General features: G+C 56.0%; 1 protein-coding gene across 5 annotated transcripts; it reads right to left on the minus strand.

Moving 5' to 3' along the window:
• Positions 1-6: 6 nt before the first annotated feature.
• Positions 7-20,210, minus strand: LOC128584653 (cytochrome P450 26B1). Of its 5 annotated transcripts, XM_053589727.1 has the most exons (7): positions 20,101-20,210; positions 18,693-19,815; positions 15,046-15,270; positions 6,069-6,344; positions 5,740-5,895; positions 4,011-4,295; positions 7-3,617 (listed from the first exon to the last, which is right to left on the minus strand). In XM_053589727.1, exons 2-7 carry the CDS (start codon positions 18,894-18,896, stop codon positions 3,225-3,227), a joined length of 1,539 nt encoding a protein of 512 aa, XP_053445702.1. In that variant the 5' UTR covers positions 18,897-19,815; positions 20,101-20,210; the 3' UTR covers positions 7-3,224. The 5 variants fall into 5 exon arrangements, with proteins under 5 accessions (XP_053445702.1, XP_053445703.1, XP_053445706.1 ...); XM_053589728.1 differs by lacking the exon at positions 20,101-20,210 and having other exon boundaries at positions 6,138-6,344; positions 18,693-19,935; XM_053589731.1 differs by lacking the exons at positions 18,693-19,815; positions 20,101-20,210 and adding an exon at positions 18,478-18,504.
• Between the last annotated feature and the right edge of the window lie 951 nt (positions 20,211-21,161).

The following is a 21,161-nucleotide window of genomic DNA, read 5'->3' on the forward strand; positions in this document are numbered from 1 at the left end:
GTGTGAGTCCCCACAGTTTATTATGGAAGCCTATAAAAGAGCCATATTGAGTATTTCCAAGATCACAAAATGCACAACATTCATTTTTTAATATGCAACATGGAATATTATATACAGATTAAAACCACATGACAGCAAAAAAACACTCATACGGCACCAGTTTCATATCAAAACAAAACACACAAGTGCTTTTTCAATATTAAAACAACTGTGATAAAAACATATTAATATTTTGAACATGTTTACAATAGAGAAAAAAATTCATATTTTACTAAATAAAACAAATATTTAACAGCAAAAAACTTTATACTAAATATCTATTTTGAATTATAACAAAAATAGTACTTATAATAGTTTATAAAGACAGACACAAAATTATAACATTTATGAAAAAAAAGTCTTGTGTATAAAATAATATTATAGCGATCTGGGCCGGGGGGCAAGGTGGTGCCCAGAACACAAATGCCAGCGCCCAACATCAAAAGTGCTTCAATCTGCAAGCCCAGGGCGGGAAGAGTTTTGTGGGGTTTTGTCTTTTTAATGTCAAGTTACAATAGTTAGGAATGGTAAGTGAGAAAACATCACTCATCTAACACTAGCTCTATAAAACACACAAGCAAACACATGGACACAGATATCTCAATACAGATCTACAGAGGAGAGATGGGTGAATTCTGATGGTGGGATGCTGTCAGCCAGCCAGACCTTTCTGTAGCTCTCTCTTGTCACCTCTGAGACCCAGCAGGGCAAATGATCCTTCTTTCTTCTCTCACAGGGATCCATTCAGCTCTTCCCTCTGTTCCCCTCCCAGGCTGGCCACCCCAAGGGAAGGCCCCTGAGGCCTTTCCGAGCCCTCCAGCCCCCTCCAGCCCTCCAGCATGCCAGGGCCAGACCTGGCATGCTTCCTGTATGAAGTCACACTTATGGCACTCAAGGTTATTCAGTCAAAAACAACTGGTTCAGGGCACGGTTGATCACCTTCAAAGAAAATGAACCTGGGCTTTTCTGTGAGTAACAGATTCTGGTGTACCATGCAGCTATTTTGCAAGCTTTGATGAGTCGTTACACATTTTGGCCTGTTCTTCAGGATTAGGGGGACAGTGGAGGTTTGGAGGGATTTTACTAATTTTTTTTAAAAATTCAGACTACAGTAGAACCTCTGTAAGTTGACCACCCAAGGGAGTATAACAGACTGGTCAACATAAGGAACTAAGCCTGTTGTACTGATATGTACATGGGGTGCATGTCTGGTCTGTGAAAATTAGGTCAACTAAAGGAGGTGTAGGGAGGGGGTCAACTATGGAGGTTCTACTGTATTTTTGCCGAGAATGTCTGTTACACTGGTTTTTAGTAGTGAAAAGTACTATGAAATGAAACATTTGAGAATCGGTGGTTACAGAACGGTCTGAGAAGTATGAGCCCATTCCTGTAAAGTCTACCAGCAAGGCCCATGGGTCCACCATGGGTCTGCCCACTGACACTGGGGGGTGTGCTAAGCTGCTTGCAGCCGCAACTGGGGGATCGTCACATCCTTCTTTCTTCGTCTGTGCTTTGACTTTCTTGTAAAGAGAAGGAGTCACTGCTTTTATAATAACATCAGAAACCAATAGAGAAATGGGAAAGCAAAGAAAATTTTGAAAACAGACAAAATTGCTTAGAGACTCACCAAAGGCCCCCAGACCATCCCCGGGAGGCATTCTAAATTGCCAACACTAAAAATGCCAGTGGCAGGAGCTACTCTTCTTCTTCCCAGTCATCTAGACTCTCCAGTTCTCAACCCAATCCCTTCTGACAAATGGCACATACCCTGGTCCTCAGCTCTCCCTGCAGCCTACCCTGCAGCTTCCCAAGGCCATGCAGCCTCCAGGCACTGAAGGAAGGACTGCCTCTGTGCTCACCTCCTCCTTGCCTTCATCTTGTCCCCACTCCCCTGAGCTGGACTAAGCAGACAGTGGCATAGAGCAGAAGGGACATCAAGGGCACCTTTCTAAGGGCTAAGGGCACAAGGTAAGGGGCAAGGAAGGGAAGATCCAGGTCCGTGCTTCTCACCTGCAGAATGAACCTGTATCCTGCATACTCACTAGCTGGAGTGAGGGGCACTGGGGTGAACAGTGGCCAATCAGGGAACCATGGCAGCCTCCAAATCCACATAATTGGGGTTATGATGGGGGACAGGCAGGAAGCAATGGGCCATGGCCCCATCCCCCATAGGGGACAACATACAGAGGGGCTGGATTTCAGCCCAGGAGCAAGGCTCTGGGGTTGAACTCAAATAACTTCTAAAGCCTGGGGAGTTTCTCCACCCTAGGCCAAGGGGCTGGGTTTGAAGGAGACCCCTTCCTCTTCACTCACAGATGTCTCACCTGGGGCAGGTAGAACAGAGGCTGAGGATAGAGGAAATGTTTGCTCCAGGCACCCACATTGCCAGGATTCTCTATCAGGTAATAAATACGGGAGTGGGGAACCCACAAGCCAAGGCCTAGCTGGGTGTGTGTGTAGCAGAGGGCAGCCTAGCTCAGCAGAGGCTAGGACGTGGGATGTCAGTGCGCCTGCCCAGGGCCAGCAGGGAGGATGCAGGGGGACAGGCCTGGGGCTCCTCTGACCCAAGGTCAGAGGACAGAACAAGTAGCAGCAATAGTTAATTTCAAATGTCCAAACTGGTGAGAGGGAAGTGGGGGTGGGGGTCTCCACGTTGGTGGTGCCCCTGCCCCTGCCAGGGCTGACTCCTGTTCCATTACTCAGGATGCTATTCTCTGGCAACCAAAGGGGGAGGGGCAGTGGGGAGAGAGCGCTGAAGAGTGCACCAAAGGGGCACTTCTCTTCCCGCCACCCCCAACACAATGGCCTGACCTCCATCTAAAAGGGCTGGGAAGGAACAGAGGGAAGGGAGAAGTTCAGAACATCACAAGCAAACACTGTAGCACAAGCAACATCTAACACTGTCATGGGCATGCAGAGCCCCAGTCTCGCCATTTCCCAGAGGCTGAGCTGGTGGGAACTGGGAGGCACCTGGGGGGGGAAGCAGGAGCCAGGAGGGGAGTCCATCCCCAGGAAGGATGAGGCCCTCTTGGCTTTGAATAAGGTTTGCCAGGGAGGGGGAGCCAGGAAGGGCAAGAATGGGGGTCACTCGCCCCCCCAGGTTTGGTCCCCTCCCACACACAGGTTTCTACCTCCCACCACCCCCACCCCATGATGGGGCTGAGGTGGGTGTGGCTGAAGCGGGACTAGACTGTGGCACTCAGCATGGCCTCAGTCTCTGGCAGGATCTTGTTCTGGTTGGAGTCCAAGCCGAAGAACTTGACACTGAGGCCGTCCACGGGGTGCAGGACAGGGACCAGGGTGATGCGGGGGAAGGTCCGGGTGGCCAGCTCGAAACGGCTCGTGCTGGCTAGCTCCACTGCCAGCACTTTTAGGAAGAGCTTGGCCAGGTGCTTGCCCAGGCAGGTCCGGACGCCACCGCCGAATGGAAGGTAATGGAAGCGGCCATCCTTGTCCTCACTCCGTGCCTGACTGAAGCGGTCAGGATCAAACACGTTCACATCTTTAAACACAGGTGCTGTGTCATGGGTATCCCGGATGCTGTACATGACACTCCAGCCTTTGGGAATCTGGAAACCCTGCAGGCAAGATGGGGGTCAGGGGGCTGGTGGTGAGAGCCAGAGGTGGCCAGGGTAGGGCTTAGAACTGCCTGCCTGTCCCTAGCTCCTAAAGACACGGTGGTCCCCAGGCCTGGCCAGCCTCCCCTGCTCATGTTAGTTCAGTCTTATCTACATTAACAGACATCCACATGCACCTTCACACGTGACACTTGGCCTGGCTTCCTCTCACTCTGCACTTGGAGCTGCATCTCTCCCATCAGACTGAAAGCTCCCTGAAACCAAGCACTATCACCCCCAATAGATTGAGGTACCCAAGCAGAAAGCTAGTCATCCCCCTCGGTCAGTCCCAGGCCCCCAGAGCAGAGCCCTTAGGGGCCCCCAGCACCCAGCCCAAAGGGCCCCCAGCCTCACGTCAAGCTCGAAGGTCTGTAACACAGTGCGGTAGCCGCCGGAAATGGGTGTGAAGAGGCGCATGACTTCCTTGATGACACAGTCCAGGTAGCGCAGCCCGCTGAGCGTGTCAAGGCGCAGGGTGCCCTCGCAGGGGCAGCCGCCACTGTGCAGGATGCCCTGGGCCCTCAGCTCTTCCCGCAGCTTCTCCAGCACGGCGGGGTGCTTCAGCAGCTGCATGATCAGCGAGGTGCTGGCACTGGCCGTGGTGGCATACGCCGCAAAGATCAGCTCCAGGGTCCCATCCTGCAGTGGCACAGAGGAGAGGCACCATTGACCATCTGGGTTCAGCCAGGCCGGCCCATCCTGGGGACAGCCCCATTCTGCCAGCATGCCCTGTGCATAGGGCCATCTGTGCTGGGCCCTACCCACTTCTTGTTGAGAATTCTGCTTCCTCTGAGCCTCACATGCCTGGGCATCAGGGCCGCGATGGCACAAGGGTCACAGCCAGTCCTTGGCTGGGCAGGAGACACAACTGCTGTGACCAGGCAGAAGCACTAGCCTGCTAGTCTCTTGAGATTAGGGTCACTCCTCACTGCTGGATTCTTGCCAGCCCCTGAGGCCTTATCAATTCTGTGAGCCCACAGAAGAAAAGGAACAAATCCAAGGAGCCAAACCCTGGGCAGCCAGTGCGTACACTTGTGTTATGTGTGTAGGAGACGTGGGGTCTACACCCGGCCTTCCTACTCCCAGCCCCAGCATTCTCCTCCATTCCCAGGAGGAGGATGGCTGGTGGGCATCAGGGGAGCTTAGGGATTCTGGGAGGTAGCATGGGGCCACAGCCCTGAGGGCCTGTAGTGGGGCTGCAGTGAGAAGGCTTAGGGGAGATAACCCCCAGAGAACTTAAAGACTCCCCAAGGGCTCTCTGGGGAGCTGGATACTGGGTATGGGTGCCACAGGACATGGCCCCAGTAGGTTTTCTCACTCCAAGTCCCACATTTTACAAATATGGGTTCTGGGCCCAGAGAGAGGAATAAAGCAGCCTGGGTCCCTTACTTGCCACAGCACCTAAAAGTCACAAAACTTGCACAATAGGAGAGTTCATTCCAGGCTCTTCCTGGCTCCCCAGGGAAAAAGCTGGAGCTAGATAGAATATGAAGAAGCAGAGATAGTGGGGATGGGGAGTCTTCAGTGAGTATCTGTGGGTACCTGGCATTGAGGGGGCAAGCAGAGCTTAGTGGGGAGGGACTAACGGACCCCTCTCAGGAGGAACACTTCCCCACAACAGGGCAGGCGGGAAGCCCTCCATGGAGCCCAGCTGGCTTCAGCAGGTGCCAGGAAGGATGGGACAGCCACCAAAGTGCCACCAGCTTGAAAAGGCTGTGGGTGGAAGAAGAGACCTCCTTGTCTACACAAATCTTCCCTGCCGTTCCCCAAGGGCTGAGGTGGCCTCAAGCAAGTGGCTTCCCCTCCAAGGCCTACACTTCCTTAGGAAGCCTCCAGGGCTATGGGGAACTGGAAAGGAACTGAGACCCCTCCCAGCCCTGAGCTGCTTGCTCAAGGAGGTCAGGTAGCCCCGTGCAGGGACACAGACACAGTCTCTGCTTCCAGTTTTGCCCCCTCCAACTCCACTCAGAAAGCACGTGCTGTGAGAGAGAGAAAGAGAAAGAGAGAGAGGTCTTTCCAAAGAGGAAGCTCCACAATGGGGCATAGGTGCACTGTTGCTCGCTGCAGGAGCCGCCACCCCCACCTTCAGTTCCTGCATGGTCATCTCCTTCCCATGCTCCTTGCTGCTCTCAATGAGGATGTCCAGCGCATCTGAGTAGTCTTTGCCCTGGGTACACTGCAGCTTCTCCCGGATGGCCTTTTCCAGCCCCTTCTGTAGGGTCTGCCGTGCCTGAATGCCCTGAAGGGAGAAGGAGCTGTCATCCACATAGACAGCCAAGCCAAGGTTCCAGCTGCCCTCTTGCAGAGCCCTCTCTCCCATCCATGTGCCCTGTGCCTAGCAGAAAGCTGCCCTCCCTGAGGGTAAATAAGCTCAGGATGCCCTATCTCCTCTCCGAGGCCCGGGATCCTCACCCGCCGGTAGCCACTGAAGGGCAAGTCGACAGGCAGGGAAAAGACATTCTCCACAAATTGCTGGTAGACCTCAAAAAGGTGCCCAAGGTCCTCCTCAGGAATGCTGAAGCCCAGCAGCACCCGGATGGCCATGCGGAAGGTGAGCTTCTGAGCTTCCTGGTACACGTTGATGGCCTCAGGGTGGCTACTCCAGGCACGCAGGGTGTCCTGGATCACCAGCTGGATCTTGGGCAGGTAGCTCTCCAGGGCCTCATGGCTGAATATCTTGGAAAAGACCTAGGGGGTAGAAAGGCAGGTGGGTGAGCTGGCAGTGTAGAAAGGCTTGTGGGTGCCCTGGGCTGACCCTTGAAGCTGGCTTGGCCCACACTCTACCTGGACGAGGCACCTATCCCACAACTACAACCAGGGAAAATTCCAAGTTCCACACAATGGCAAAGGGTTGGAGACTGGGCAGTCCAGCTGCCAACAATTCTGTAGGAGGAGGTTGAGCAGAACCTTGGATCATGGAGGCTGCCCTCCTACTGCAGGGGCCCATTCCTAAATCCAGGGCACAAACAGAAGTGCCCAGGAGAAGTGAAACACAGGTCAGTGGACTGGATGGGGAAGAGGTGGAAAATCAGTAGGTGGTTCTTCTCCTCTACTGATGGGAAAGCAACAGAGTTTGAAGCTAGCTCACAAGGAGGACTTCCTGGGATCCAAAATTATTCTCATTCCCTGAGAAACATACCCTGGGTGGAGATTCTAGGGTGTTTATTAACAGCTATGACATTAAAATTTTTTCAGGCCAGGTATAGAGGGAGGAATATGGGAGCAATGGCTTTCAACTCCAAAAAGATCCTAAAGACAAACAGAAGGTTTTTAATTCCCTGCATCTTCCAGGACCATTTTAAGTGGCCAATGAGCCCGTTTCCACCTCCCCTGCCTTCCATCCTCCTGATTGGTTCAACAACCCCCCTTATGGCCCCTCCTCACTAAGAAGCCCAAGCATATGTTTTTCATGTGTAGGAGAGATGGGGATGTTAGTTTATTTCCTGACAGCCTGTGGGTCTCACTTAAAACCAACAACTTCCATCTCCCCCAGAGTCCAGAGCAGAAAGGGTGCCCCTCCAAAAGCACCAAGGGAAGGTCATTGCAAAGACTGAGAGGGGAGAGGCCGCACAGAGGAGCCCCTCACCCTGCCTCATGCAAACCACACGGACTGCCCTTCCCTCTGCCCCCAAACACAACCGCTGCACAAACTGTAAATGTGAGAATTTCCCCTGCAGTCAGCTCGAGGAGGAAAGGTAACATTTTCCTGGCCTGAGCCCTGCATGGCTAATGGGAAGGCTGGTTTGCAGAAATAACAGTGCTGGCCCTTCAGTGGCCCAGCCAGGCATTCACAATAGCACTTTCATTCTGAAATTCCCAGTGGAGAGAGGGAGGGAGGGCAGGAGGCCGGTGAGGGGCAGAGAGGCCCGCATGGTTTGGGGCTGCTCCTGCTACAAAGGGAGAGCCAAGAGGCAGAAGGATGATAGGAGGTCACCTAGGACAGTGCAGGCCTGGATGGGTCATGCACACCTTGCCAAGTTTAGGGGGTCTTAGGGAATTTCCGGGGGGGCCTTCAGCGGCCGCCCCACTTCAGAGAGTTATAGATAAAGGTAGTGCTTGTCTGCCTCAGCCCTCTACCATGATGTCGTTAGGATTCTAGGCTCAGCCCTTGGACATTGGGGCTTGGGGGTGAGGGGGAGCCCTGAAAGCTCAGAACCAGTCAGGTAAGGTCTCTTACAAAACAGCAAAGAAGCCATGGAGTGAGCAGAAAGTGGTGCCTGGTTGCTGAGCAGGCTCTTCAGGAAATTAGATGAGAGGCAAAAAAATTACTCTGCAGCTACCAGGCCTCTGTGGGGAGGCTAGAGGTAGAAAAGGGGACCCAGGAAGGGCCACTCCAGGCCCAGAGCTGACTGGCCCAGGACAAACTAGGAGCTCTGTCATGAAAGGAACAGGGTAGGGACTGATCAGGGCCGCATCACATGGGAGACTGGGGCCCAAAGATGGGTCTGTGGAGGTAAAGAGGGCAGAAGCCATGCCCCCCAGGCCCAACCAAAGTCAAAGCCAGTTGCGTGCAGCAGGGTGATGGGAAAAGAGTGGCTGGACACCCAGAGACCTGAGTTCTAGCTACGAATCATCCACCAACTTCTTGTATGATCACTGAACAATCACCACCACTCCCCAAGCCTCAGTTTCCTCATCTGTAAAATGCTGACTCTGAAACAGGTGATGGCTGGGGTTCCTTTCATTTCACCAAGCAGATGAAATGCCACTATCCACTTGCCCTTAAAGTAGACGTTACTCACTCGAGGCAGCCCAGAACTTCACGATGCTCCAGTCACCTAGAGAGGGCCTGCCAGGCACCACCACACAGCCCACACGGGCCACAGTGGCCCTACAAGGGCCACCCCACGTTTTCCCAAAGTCAGCACCCAGGGCGCCTTCCGCACCCGCTAACTAGCTCTGCCCTGCCCCGTAGGTTGCATTCCCTGCGCCCTCTAGCGACAACTAGCTGAATCGCTCTTGTTCGGGGCTTTGGGGGCCAAGCAGGGCAGGGACAGACAAGAGGGATGGGGAACCTGGAAATGAGCGGAGGGACTCCAAGAGCAGGGCGCCCACACCAGGCCCGGGGTGGAAAGAGGTGCTGAGCAAGGCTAGGAGCTGGAATGTCCCAAGAAAACCACTGCCACTTTGTACCCTGAAGGCCCCTGGTGCCAGGGCCTCTGGAAAGAGAACTGAAGCTGGACCAAGACTCTTGTTCTGAGCAGCCTCTAACTTGCTGGCTGACAGCCAGCAGGTGGCTGCCTTCTGGAGCTCAGTTTCCCTACTGGTCCAATGAGAGTCCAACTGGATGTTCTGAGGTCCTTTCACCTACCTTGTCCCACCATTCTCCTCAGAGCACCCCAGGAGGAGAAGCTACTCAAATGAAAAGCCGAGTAAAGGGAAGTAGTGTACTCTCCAGTCCTGAGGGCTTTGCTCAGAGGTTATCAAGTCCATGTCCCTGCCACCGGCCCAGCTGTTCCAAAGACATTCGGGTCTCTGAGTACCAGGAAGACTCCACGGCCTCATCCCTGGGTCTGTGTCCAGGATTAACAATGCAGGCACTTCCCAAAGCTGGGGAAGCTCAGAAACCACCACCCACCACATAGGACAAGCAGAGGCAGAGGTGTCAGCTGGGGCACAGGAAGCCTTGGCAGTGTCAGGTGGGCTAAGTCTGAGGAGCTGCCTGCCAAAGTCAGAACTTGGGCACACTGGGAAGGTGCCCGGGGAGCCGCTCAGTGTGAAGAAAGGAAAGGGAGAAGCGACTTCCTTCTCTGACCACAGTTGTCACAGAAGCCAGGGCTGCTTTGTTTCCCTCTGGGGCTTCCCTGGGAATTCCCAAAAGTGAGCCAAGAATGCCAAACAAAGGTCACTGGGAACTGGCCAGGCCCAGGCCAAGCCCTGCAGAGGGAGCCACAGGTATGGACTTCCCACCAAGGCCAGAGCCTCAGGGCAAGGGCAAGAGGGAGGATGGCTTCCACCCACAGGGGATGTCCTTGGACACCTCCCCTCCTAAACCCCCAGTGGAGCCCACATGGCTGGTTCTCTTCCACCCTCCAGAATGAGGACCAATTTCACAACAAGGGTCTGGGGGCACCACTGGGGCTTGTCAAGGCTCAAATTCCCTGTAATTGTTTCTACAAATGCTTTTTCCCCACCAGCCAGGGCCCCCTCACCCTGCCTTTCATCCAGTGCCCCTGGGAGGGTGATCGCTTCATGCTGCAGCTGCTCAGCCAGGTAACCACCCTGCTTCTCTGCTGGCCACTAAGGATGGATAGACAAATGGATGGGTAGCTATGGGAGCGAGAAGAACCAGAGAAGGAACCCACTGCCCAGGCCAGTGACTCAGACTAGGAGGAATGGAAGCAGCTTCCCAAAAGAAAGAGGTGGGGGCCCAGGCAGGCCACCCAGCCAAGCCACCAGAGCCGAGGCCTATGGAGTGGAAAGAATAACAGCGTGGGCAGCCGCTGCGGCAGCCATCCACACAGGGGTGACGCCAAGGTGTGTACTTTACACTAAAGCAGGGGTGGGGGGAGAACAAGAGAGGACGTCATCTTCCCAGCTGCCTGACATTTCTACTGGGCCTGAGCGTTACCCTGGCCCAGTGGAAATGCCAGGCAGCTTTCCCCAAGGTTGTAAATGCAGCATCCTCGTGTGTGGGGCTGGGCACACTCAGCCTTTCTGGTCCCTCTGGACTAGCCCAGATCCCTCCCAACATCAGTGGGAACAGAGTGATTGTCCCCCACCTGACTGTAATCATCGTACTTCAAGACCTCTTTCCCACCTCCCTAACATGACCTAACTCTTCCACACAGACAGCAAATGCACAAGGTGGGGAGAGGAGGACAGAGCTTAGCAAATACCCACCAAGCTACAGAATTTGGAAGGGTTTGCCTGGATGCTCTCAACCCTTCCTCTTCCTTAGAAAGCTGAGGCTCAGGGGAGAAGGGCTTTCCAAGGTCACAGTGCAGGGCATAACTGGCCAACCCACCAAAGTCCCTGACACCTGTGCCTCCCACAACCCCAGACACCATCAAGTTGCCCTCTACCCCTTGGTGGTTTCTGAATTTATCTAAAAGTCCTGAAAGGGATCCTCCTCTATAGCCTAAGTTTATTCTAAGGATAAGGATACTTCGATCTGTTCTCAGCATTACTCAGGCCACTAGAGCCCCTTCCCTTTAGGCCTGGGGAACTCAGGATGGACACAGAGGGTGGCACAGGGACCAAGGCCAAAGTAGACCCCAGCCAAGCCTCCCCACCGCCAAGGCCACATTTGTCTTCCAAGGCTAGGAGAGTAAACAAACACATCAGCATCACAGCCTTGGACCCCTCCCCACCCTGGGAGAAGGACACCGAAAAGAGGGACAAAGACAGGCAGTAGCCCCCACGCCCAGCCCGCCCACCAGCCTGCTGCCCAGCACAAGGGCATACAGAGGGAGGCACCCACTCCCAGGCGCCCTGGCAGCTGACTGTGGGCTCCCTCCCCCGCTGACCTTCAGAGAGATCCGCTCCTGCCACCACCCCCTCAGCAGCCCCTGCGCCCACCACTGGTGCTACAGTCAGTAACTTTTGGGTGAAGGACTTGGGTTGGCAGAACAAAGGCCCTGTGCCTATGCCAGGGGCTGGGGCAGAGCTCTCAGCAGCACGGCTGCCTGATCATGCTACCAGCCTTCCCATCCTATGCAGGATGGAGTGTCTGGGGTCTCCTAGAGCCAAGTATGAGCTAGTCTTCCCCAGGATCCCACAATCGTGGGTGCCCTGACTCTGCCCTCCTGGTCACTCCACTCCACTCCAGGAGGCTAGGGTTTCTGAAAGGAGTGTGGTGACCCTGATCCTGACCTTTACCCTCACCCCAGGATGGGGCCCAAAGGCCAGGTCAGTGATGGATGGTGGGTGGGCAGACAGGGCTTCTTGATCCCCACCTCCAAAGGCACAGGTACAGAGGCCCTGCAGGCAGGGGTCTGGGTAGAAACAGCAAGATAGTTGCTCGTGGGGTCTCCCCAGTCCAGGGGCTCCAAGCTAAGTACCACTCTTGAGATATTCTCCAAGTACCCTGAGGGTATCTCAGGGCCACTGTCCAGGATGCCCTGAAGCAGGTGGCCTCTTAGTACAAAGAGGCCTGGCCCTTTCTCTAAGGGGAAAGAAGAAATGTGTAATCCTATAGAACTATCCCCCAAATTCTCCGTGTCTCTGATTCTTTCACTATATCTTCATAACCAGATTCCATCCATCCTTCTAGGGCAATACCCAGCCTCTTTACACATGAAGAGAGATGGGGTCAGGTGGTGTCTGTGGCTCAGTGGGTAGGGCACCAGCCCCATATACCAAGGATGGTGGATTTGAACCCGGCCCCAGCCAAACTGCAACAACAACAAAAAAATAGCCGGGCATTGTGCCGGGTGCCTGTAGTCCCAGCTACTCGGGAGGCTGAGGCAAGAGAATCGCCTAAGCCCAGGAGTTGGAGGTTGCTGTGAGCTGTGACACCATGGCACGAGGGCGATAAAGCGAGACTCTGTCTCAAACAAAAAAAAAAGAGAGAGAGAGAGATGGGGTCCCTTCCCTACCCACCAGAGATACACTAGACCCTCAGCAGGGAGAGGGGTAACCCAGGAGGAGGGAGTCTGAGGCCCTGGCTGTAGGGACACAGGCCTGGCTTCCAGAGATGATTCTGTTAGACCGGGCAAGATTTTCTGGACTTTTTCCCTGGCAACCCCACTCTGCTGGACCTAGACCACCAGAGCAGCCAGGGCAAACACCTGGTGTGCAGTGATGGCAGTGAGGAGCCTCTTCCCAGCACATCTGGTCAGACCTCCCAGAGAAGGGGTGGGCCACCAACCCCAATGGAAACAGTGACGCTTCTAGTTCTCCTCCAGCCAGGCCCCAGCACACCTGGGCCCCACTTCCTGCACATACCTTCTAACCAGGCTGGGCCTGGCCCAGCAGTCCACTCTCAGCCAGGTCCCTGACTGCAGAGTGGGATGACTAAGGCAGTAGGAATAGCACACAACAGCACCTACCCAGGCCACACTGAGTCCACCAGGCACTGGATCCAGCAATCTGGCTGTTCTCTCCAGGACTAACATGGATATATATTTAGAAACAGTGACCTTGGGTATTCTTATCCCTTCAGCTTAGACTACTTTGTGAGGGCAAAGGATCAATATCCTACTTCTATGTACTTAACCCCAGGCCTCTATGAATTCAGTAAACTTAGGTTTATAGATCATCAATTAGGGAGATTTGGGGGGAAGAATCCTTTTGTCTAGTTGACTACCCATTTACCATGGGACACACACACATGCCCCTTATAGCAAGGACACAACTAGTACACCAAAAGAGAAGCCCCTCTATTCGGTCTCAAGCCTCTTTGCCGGGATGAACTGGCTTCTGGAATTCCCCACCCCAAGGAGCTGGAGGGCCAGGTGCTTTGAATAGAGACATCACCTACAGCTCATCCCGGGTCCTCAGCCTCTGCCCCCCTCCCAGCCTTGTCCCCATCTCACCCTCTTCCTGCCCGACATACTCCTCTTGGGACTGTTTCTCTGTGCTCTCCCTGTCCTCCCTCCTAAATGGACAACATAGGCCAAAACCTTAGGGCTTTCCAGACAGGCCTCCCCAGTGGGCACCTGGAGGCCCAACGCTGAGTCAGTCAGAGTATGGGTGGAACTCCAAGGCAAAAGCCTCATCCCAAAGCCCCAGGGTCTCTCACTCTAGTTCTGGGCAAGACTTCTTCTTCCCAGCACTCCCAACCCATCCCAGCTCTGGCAGCCCCAAGCCCCCAGGACAGAGTAGGACTCAACACGGTGTCCCAGAAACAACTATACCCATGGAAGCCAAAGACCTGTGTTGCAGGCTCTACCCAGCCTTTTCTTTGTTTCTTGTTGGGTTCAAGTCTCAACCAAGCCTTCTGTGGGGACAATTCCTTTCTTGTCAAAGCCTCTGTAAAGATGAAATGAGGAAGCAAGCAGCCATCTGCTTTGGAGCTGGATTCCTGAGTCTCAGCTCTCTTCTTTCTCTTGGGAATGGGCCTTTGGTGGAGTCACCCAAACTAAGGGAAAAATATCCTACACATTTGAAAAGTCCTCATTCCTAAGCCCACAGCTTTCTCCCAGTGACACCCACAACTTCCTACCCGCTTTGTCCCCAAGCTTTGTTAACTGCTTCCAGCTCTGAGTGAGGCAGATGGAAGAGATGACTTTGGGAGCCCCCTTTCTGTTCCTGAAATAGTCAATTTATTAGGGAACTGGGGGGTAGGACTAAGACCAATCCTCAAGCAGTCAATTTATTAGGGAAGTGAGGGGAATGAAGGCCAATCTCCTCCCTTTGATATTCCTTCTTTTGTCTGCTATAATTAACCTTCATAGGCTGTTCAGAGAACACCAAATTCTGTAAGATGGGTCAGCGACCAGTACAATGCTCCATGTCAACCTCACACATACGACTTCTGGCCCAGGGAGCTGCCCCCGCCTCCTCGGAGCCCAGCCACTGCTCAGGGAAACGAGAGGCTACCTCTCCTTCCTTTAGGTTTCAAACTGGGGTGAGTCCTCTGACCCAAAGGGAAAAAATGGAGTGGAGGAGGTAGTGCAGCCTCCCTCCTGGCGGCTTCAAGCCGGAGGCCGGCGCCCCGCCCGCCGGCTCAGCTTTCGGGTTACTGCAGTTCAAACAGCACGTGCCGCCCGAGCTCCGAGCTGCCGCGGCCGCTCAGCCCAGAGAGGGGGCGGGGAGGCCTGCTCAGTGCGCGCTAGCTCGCCTCCTCCGCGCCTCTTCCAGCCGCTCGGGAAATCCACGGGATAAACACCCACTTTCTCTTCCTCTTTAGAGGGGGTGGGTGTGTTTTGATCCCTGCCCGCGCCTGGGCTGCTCTCCCACCCCTCCGCTTCCCTCCTCCCCCGTCCAGGCTGGAGCTTGCAGTGGCCGAAAGTTCTCCGCATCTCTTCCTGACAAGACCCCGCAACTGCTGCCCATGAGGTGCCCTCGCCCCTCATCCCCGCGCCTGTCCGTGTCTCCCTTAAAACAAGCTGTGCAGGAAGGGCCAAGTTTGACTTTAGAATGAGTTCTAGGGAAACTGGTGAAAAGGAAAGCGCCAGCCAACTGTCCGGTCCCTTTCTTTTTCCAGTTCTCTGGAGCACACCAAGGACAGGCGTTGGACACCCCAGACCTCGCACATTCAAGTTCTGTCCGAAGCAGCCTAGCTGGTGGTGTCCAGGGTGCAGTAGACTACAGGAGGGTGGACCGGAAGGAGGCTTGTGCAGGCCCTGGATCCAGGCTCAAAGCTATCTAGACAGGGAACTGCCGGGTCCTCAAGCATAGTGTGCAAGGGCGCCGATTTGGGTAGGGGATGTTCTGTGGATGTCCAAGAACTCCTTACTCCGAGGGGGCGGGGTGCACGGAAGAAAGGGGCCTGAGTTCTTACCTTGCGCTTGTTGCGGTGGATGTCACCGATGGAGTTTGCCACTGTGTTGGGCCCTAGAAGCATGCGCGTACTTCGAGGCCACTCGGTGCTCACGAGGTGGTGCTCGCCCATGAGAATCTTGCGCACGTTCTCCGCACCCGTAACACGTATCAGCGGTCGCCCCAGCAAATGCGTCTTGAACACGTTGCCATATTTCTCCCTCCGGGACGACTGGAAGCCAGAACCCTGCGGGAGCCACATGAGTAACTTCTCTCAGGTGCCTGTCTCCAGAGGGCCCACGGGGCGAGGGAGGGGCAGAGGCCTCCAACCCTTGGCACCAGTCACCTGCCCCACCCCCACCAAATACACCCAGGCACGTACGAACGCAGGTTTTATTTTTCACAGCGTGCGCAAGAACTGGAGAGTAGGGCCTAGAGAGAATAATAAATAACGCAAGGAGGCTGGAGGCCCCGGGGCATCCCCCCAGAAGGCTGTTTTTCAGTAATGACTTTCGGGAGGGAAAAGGTATCCCGGACAGCTGGACCTGAAGCTGAAGTCTCCAACCCTCACCCCGGGCTCGGAGTCTCTCAGAATAAATATTTCCAGGCTCCAGGCCATGGGCTGGCGAGACCCCGCGGGGTGGCCGCAGGCCAAAGATTATTTATAGCGGTAAGCGGTCGGTGCCCGGAGGCAGTCACTAGAGATGGGGGAGGGGCTGGGGTTTCCTTCGTTCTCTGGTGGAGCCAGCGCAGGCACCCGGAGGCCCTCCGAGGACTCTGCGAGGTGGGGTCACCGGCCCGAAGCCGCAATGTTCCTAACGCATTTTGCCCTGGAAAAAACTGAGGCGGACTTTCGTGGCCTCCCAGGAGGTTGGTATAGGAGCACCGCGGAAGACTCTTCTCTCGGGGCGGGGCGGAGTAGGACCGGGGCGGGGTAGGACCGGCGCGGCTACCCGCGCAGGTAACCGGATCCCCGGCGGTGGAGGCGGCGGCTCAAGCCGAGAATGGCTGGGGCCCTGGCCCGGTCCAACGCTCTAAACAGCAGGCGCAGTCCGCCCGGCGCGAGTACCGGAAGCTGAGGGGACCTCAGAGAGGCGGGGGCAAGGGCGTCCCCGCTCACCTTTGACGTCGCCGCGCTGGCTACCCCACCCCACGTTAACCCTTCTTCTGCCGAGACAGCACTGAGTGAAAGGCGGGTGGTGCCACCTGTCCAGTCGCCCCGCCTGCCCGCCAACAGAAGTAAGGACTCCGGCTCCAGGTCTACCCAGTCACGCACCCCCAAGGGGACAGCTCTGCTCCCCCTTTCCTGGACTGGTCCTCCTCCTCATTTTCCTTTCTTCCTCGGAAAACTATTCTCCAGTTAGAAGTGTACACACCCCAGCACAGCCGAAAAGTGACTCTGCAGAACCTGGATTCTCTAATCACTTTTCCACATGCGCCTCAGGCCCCGGCGCGCGACAGGGAACGAGCCGGGAGCGCCCGCGCCGCCGGGAGGGGGCTGAGCCGCGGGGAGACGCTGCCTCATTCCGAGGCTGGAGGCTCCGGGAGAGCTCCCCCCACCCCCGTGCAGCAGTTCGAGACGACGTCTACCCCTTTAAGAAAAATCAAGGCAGAGGTGGGGTGCGAAGGAGTGGGGGGGCGGTGAGGAGCGGGGTTCCCTCCCTACGTATGCTATAAGCGTCTCCCGCGCTCTGTCTGACCCTGGGTCTCTCCTCTCCTTCTTTTCCTCTGTTTTTCTTTTCTTTCAACACAAAAGTTGAGCTGTGAATTTTCCGAGGTCGCCGCCGCCTCGCCCCCACCCCCTGCCTCTGATCTGCCTAACTATAATTAAAGTGCGTTTTTTGTGGCATTAATAAAGAGTTATTTGTCCGCCGTTTCCATGGTCTTCACAAAGAGGACTTTCATAGGGGCGGCCGCTTGGGCCGCAAGTCCAATTTATACAAAAATGTTGTATTTTTAGCCCTGGGCTCTGTTTAGATGGCGCTCGGTGGAAACGGAGAGCCCTTGGAGGTCCCCCCCGTAAAATCTGATAAATGACTCTGAAAGAAATAACGCTAGGATTCAGAGGGCTCTCATTAACCCCTTCCGCACTCCTCCACTCGCGCTCACCTCCGCCCCCCATTTTCCTCCACCCTGGAGACCTAGGGTCCCGGGTTGGATGCATGAGAGAAGCAGGCTTCCTCCTCCCCAGTTTCTATGCTGTTTGGACGCGGACCTCCAGGGGCCTTGGTGGGATTAGGAAAAAAGGTCAGGGGGACATGGGGGAGGCAGAGAAAGGTCAGGAAATGGGGTCGGGGCGGTGACAGACCGTGGATTCCGAAGACTGGTTCCAACTAGGCGGCAGCCTTTGCCCAAGTGAGCTATTTTATTTCCTAATTGGCGGCCAAAAGGCTAGACCACCTCCACAGTTAACCCTTTACGGGCTTTGGGGATTTCTTCACCTGGGAGTAGTCAGATTGGTTGAAGTGAACCCCACCCCACTACACGAACAACCCCCCAAAGAGATGGGCAGACAAACTCCAGGACTTGAAAAGACCACAGCGCAGAGGAACTTCGCGTGGTCCTCTCAGCTCCCATCCACTGTCATTAAGCCTAGGACTGGGGGTGTCCGTAGGGGGATGCGCGCGCGCTGGGATTGCACGCGTCTGTTAATTTCAAGCCAAGCTTTCTCACCTCTCAACCCACACGCCCCAGCGCTCACCTTTCGCTTCCCCTGGCCGGAGCCATAGTTGTCTGTCTCTGGACACCTATGCTCCCCCTAATGCCCCTCAGAACTCACCGGACAGACACGCATACACATGTACATACGAACACACTTCCCCAGGAGGTAATACCAGAGGCCCCAACCCCCGAAAAAAGCTAGTGTGTATCAAATCGCAAAGCTATTGTCTAGCCCCTGATGAGGTTAACTCTGGGTTAACCTCCCCAGTACCCACCTGAGTCTGGTCCCTAAAGCGCCCTACCCCCATTTTCTGCAGCGTGAGGTTGTGCGGCGTCTAACACACCTCTCCCAAGTTTCTCTCCCGCTAAACTGTCCCCACCCAATAAGTAAACAGACCCTTTTCCCCGAAAGCCGAGAGCCCTCACGTCTCTGGCTTCTCATTTTCCCTGGGTTACCTTCTTCCTCTTCCACCACAAAACACACACACTTGTGGAGACCGCGAACCAGGATGGTAGTACCTGGAGCAGCAGACTACACGGCAGGAACACAGTTTTAAAGGGGCGATTCAAGCTGCCACCGGCCCCCTCCTCCTCTCCCGACTCGGTTTTCGCCTCCTAAAGACTCAGCCAAAGCCCAGGAAGCCGACGGCACCTGGGCCTGGAGCGCACAGGAGCGGATGCTCCCTCCGACTCGCTGGGAGCCCTCAGGGCTCTCGAAGCACCCCTGCCAGGCTGCCCGCGACCTGGGAGAGTCAGTCTTGGGGCCTCCTACTGGTCTGGGAACCTCTCTTACCCCTGAACCCGCTTTCCAGGCGCCAGTGGTCTCCGAACCTTGCTGCAGACAAGCAGAGTAAGCCCAGGCGGGCAGTTGAGGCTAAGAGGAGGGAAGGGGCGGGGCGGGGACCAGCGCCTTCAGGCTCCCGGCGCCCCCTGGCCGGCCCGAAGCTCCGTCCTCCCGGCGCTTGCAGCTAGCGGACCCCAGGGAGTAGCGGAGTGAACGCGCCTTACCTGCAGCAGCCAGTGGCCGGTCTCTCCGATGAGCGGGAAGCCCATGGAACCCTTTGGGATGGGTAGCTTGCAGCTCTTGTCACGGGTGGCAGCCCAGCGCAGCTGCCACAGCTGCTGCGACACGGCCAGTAGCAGCGTCACGGACACCAGACAAGCGGCGAGGGTGGCCAGCGCGGACACCAGCTCCAAGCCCTCAAAGAGCATGTTGGCGGCCGCTCGGGGGATTGGCTGTGCTGGCCTCAGCGGGGGAGGGGAGGGCCAGACAGGAGGGGACCCGAGCAGCGGGGGAGGGGAGGCTGCGGCCGGGGGTCCTCGCACCTCCCAGCCGAAACAGAGAAGGAGGAAGGGGCCGAGGGAAGGGTAGTGGAGCCTGCAAGGGGAGCGGAGAGACGGAGAAAAAAATTTGCCTAAAAGAAGAGAGAAAGGAGACACGAGGCAACTGGGGTGTAACTTTGTTTGTTTGTTTGTTTGTTCCTTTATAGCGGGGCTTAGGGGCTGCTCAAGGGTTGGTTGAGACGCAGCCGTGAATCAAGCTGGTGGATTTGCTCTTCTCGCAACCATCACACTGGGAAAACTTTGGAAAACTTTGTCTAGAAGGAGCCTCGCTCTCGTAAACTCCTTCCCCTGCTTGGAAAAAAAAAGAAGGGGGTGCAAAGAGCTAGCGGAGAAAAAGTGCGATCGATTTGTCAAAAGTATTCCCAAAAAAATGCTAGGTGGGGGAAATATCCTAAATGAAAAAATTCCAACAAACCCAGAAACTTTGGGGCGAGGCGAATGGAGAGGCCCTAGCCAGCGTTCTGGGCTGCTCCGGGCGGCGCGCCCGAGCCTCAGAGCCGCCGCGGCACCCCCGAGGCGGACGAGGAGGGCGCGGCGGACGAGGCGGCGAGGCGGGCGCGGCGGCCGGAGCGCGGGTGCGGAGCCGGCGGGCCCGGCCGGGACAGGACGCAGCCGGCGACAGAGCCCCGGGCGGGCGATGGGGCGGCGGCGGCGGCGGCGGCGGCGGCGGGCGGGAGGGGTGAGGCGGGGTGGGGTTGGAGGAGGAGGTGGAAAACCCGAGCTGGGCTATTGTATCAATTAAGAAAGGCAGTCCGTCCCAGGACGCGGTCTCTCGGCTCTGGAGTTGCTGCTGGGGGAAGAAAAGGGGGGGAAAGAAAGGAGGCAAAAGGAATGAAAGAGGGAGAAAAGCAGGAGGCAAGATTTCAGGGCTGGTGGTTTTAAAAGCTTCTCTCAATGTGAATTTGCGTCCTAAGCGAGCCAATGCGTGTGTTTATATAGCATCCCCCCACCCTCGGCGCTCACAAAAGCGGGAGGCGTGGTGAGAGGCCGGCCCGCGGCCGGAGCGTGTGAGCGCAGGCCGGCCTCCCGCCCCGCCCCGGCCGCCCGCCGCCCGCCGCCCGCCGGGACCCACTTGTAGCCGCCGCAGGATCAAACTCAGTTCACCTCTCGCCTCCTCTTCTTTCTCGCCGGCGTCTCGCTGAGCCCAGCACCTACAGACGGACGAGATGAGATACACGCGCGCGCACGAACACACACACACACACACACACACACGCGCACAGGGCGCACTCGCTAGTGCCCGCTCGGCTGCTAGGCTACTTCCCTCGCTCAGGTCACTAGCCCCCTTCTCCCCCTCTGGGCAGTCCCGCGTAGGCTGTATTCTCGGCAGCAGGGGTTCTGGCCGGACTACCCCCTTGACTGGGGGGCGCCCAAAGCCCCTGAACCTGTGCTTAGGGTCCTGAACCCCAAACCCGCTGGCTCTTATCTCCCGGGACCCGTCCTTTGCCGTTCCCAGTCGGATTCTATCCTAGGTCTCCCATCCTGATCCCGGCATCCTCGAATTCCAAGATCCTCCCCCCACATATGTCTGTTCTCTGAAGGACCCTGAGGTTGCCCTGTCCCTGTTCGCGTCCTGGGCGGGACCACCTCGAGACCTCCAGCGCTTGCAGTCCCTGTCCAACGCCGGCAGCGACCGAGGTACCCCGATGCTGGTCCCAGCGAGTGTCCCACGCCAGGACAAATGCTGCGGCGACCTGGGTACCAGAGGCAGGAGAGAAGGGCACAAACATTCATTGATACAAATGAGTAAATAAAGACACCGAGTGAGCGTGGCCACCATCTCAGCGCTAGTTGCAGAGGGCCCAGCGCGCGTGCTTAGGTGAGGTGTGCGTGTGGCCCGGGGCCACATCCGTGTCTGTGCGCGCTCGTGTGCGTCTTTGCGTTGGCCTGGAGTCTGGGGAACGAGAAGATGTGTCTGCGTGTTTGTGTGTTTTCTCAAGAGCTGTGTGTCTGTGTTTCTATGCTTAGGTCTGTCATCTGGCCTCTTCTGCAAACCTGTGTTAACATGGAGCTCTGCATACCAGCCTGACATCTGTCTACCTAATGCCTGGATCTCCCTCTCGCGTGCATCTTGTTTCCCCAGCTCCCTTGGCTCTGTCGTTTTCTCTTCCACTCCCAGAGCCAAAGATTTGA

This window comes from Nycticebus coucang, chromosome 4 (assembly GCF_027406575.1).
Source record: "Nycticebus coucang isolate mNycCou1 chromosome 4, mNycCou1.pri, whole genome shotgun sequence".
NCBI lineage: Eukaryota > Metazoa > Chordata > Mammalia > Primates > Lorisidae > Nycticebus > Nycticebus coucang.

Coding starts and splice junctions, on each gene's coding strand:
- LOC128584653 (XM_053589727.1), bottom strand. CDS start 18,896: ATGCTCTTTGAGGGCTTGGAGCTGGTGTCCGCGCTGGCCACCCTCGCC. Junction 6,345..15,045: donor TCCACCGCAACAAGCGCAAG/GTAAGAACTCAG, acceptor TCTACCCCCTAG/GTCTTTTCCAAGATATTCAG. Junction 5,896..6,068: donor CCTTCAGTGGCTACCGGCGG/GTGAGGATCCCG, acceptor TTCTCCCTTCAG/GGCATTCAGGCACGGCAGAC.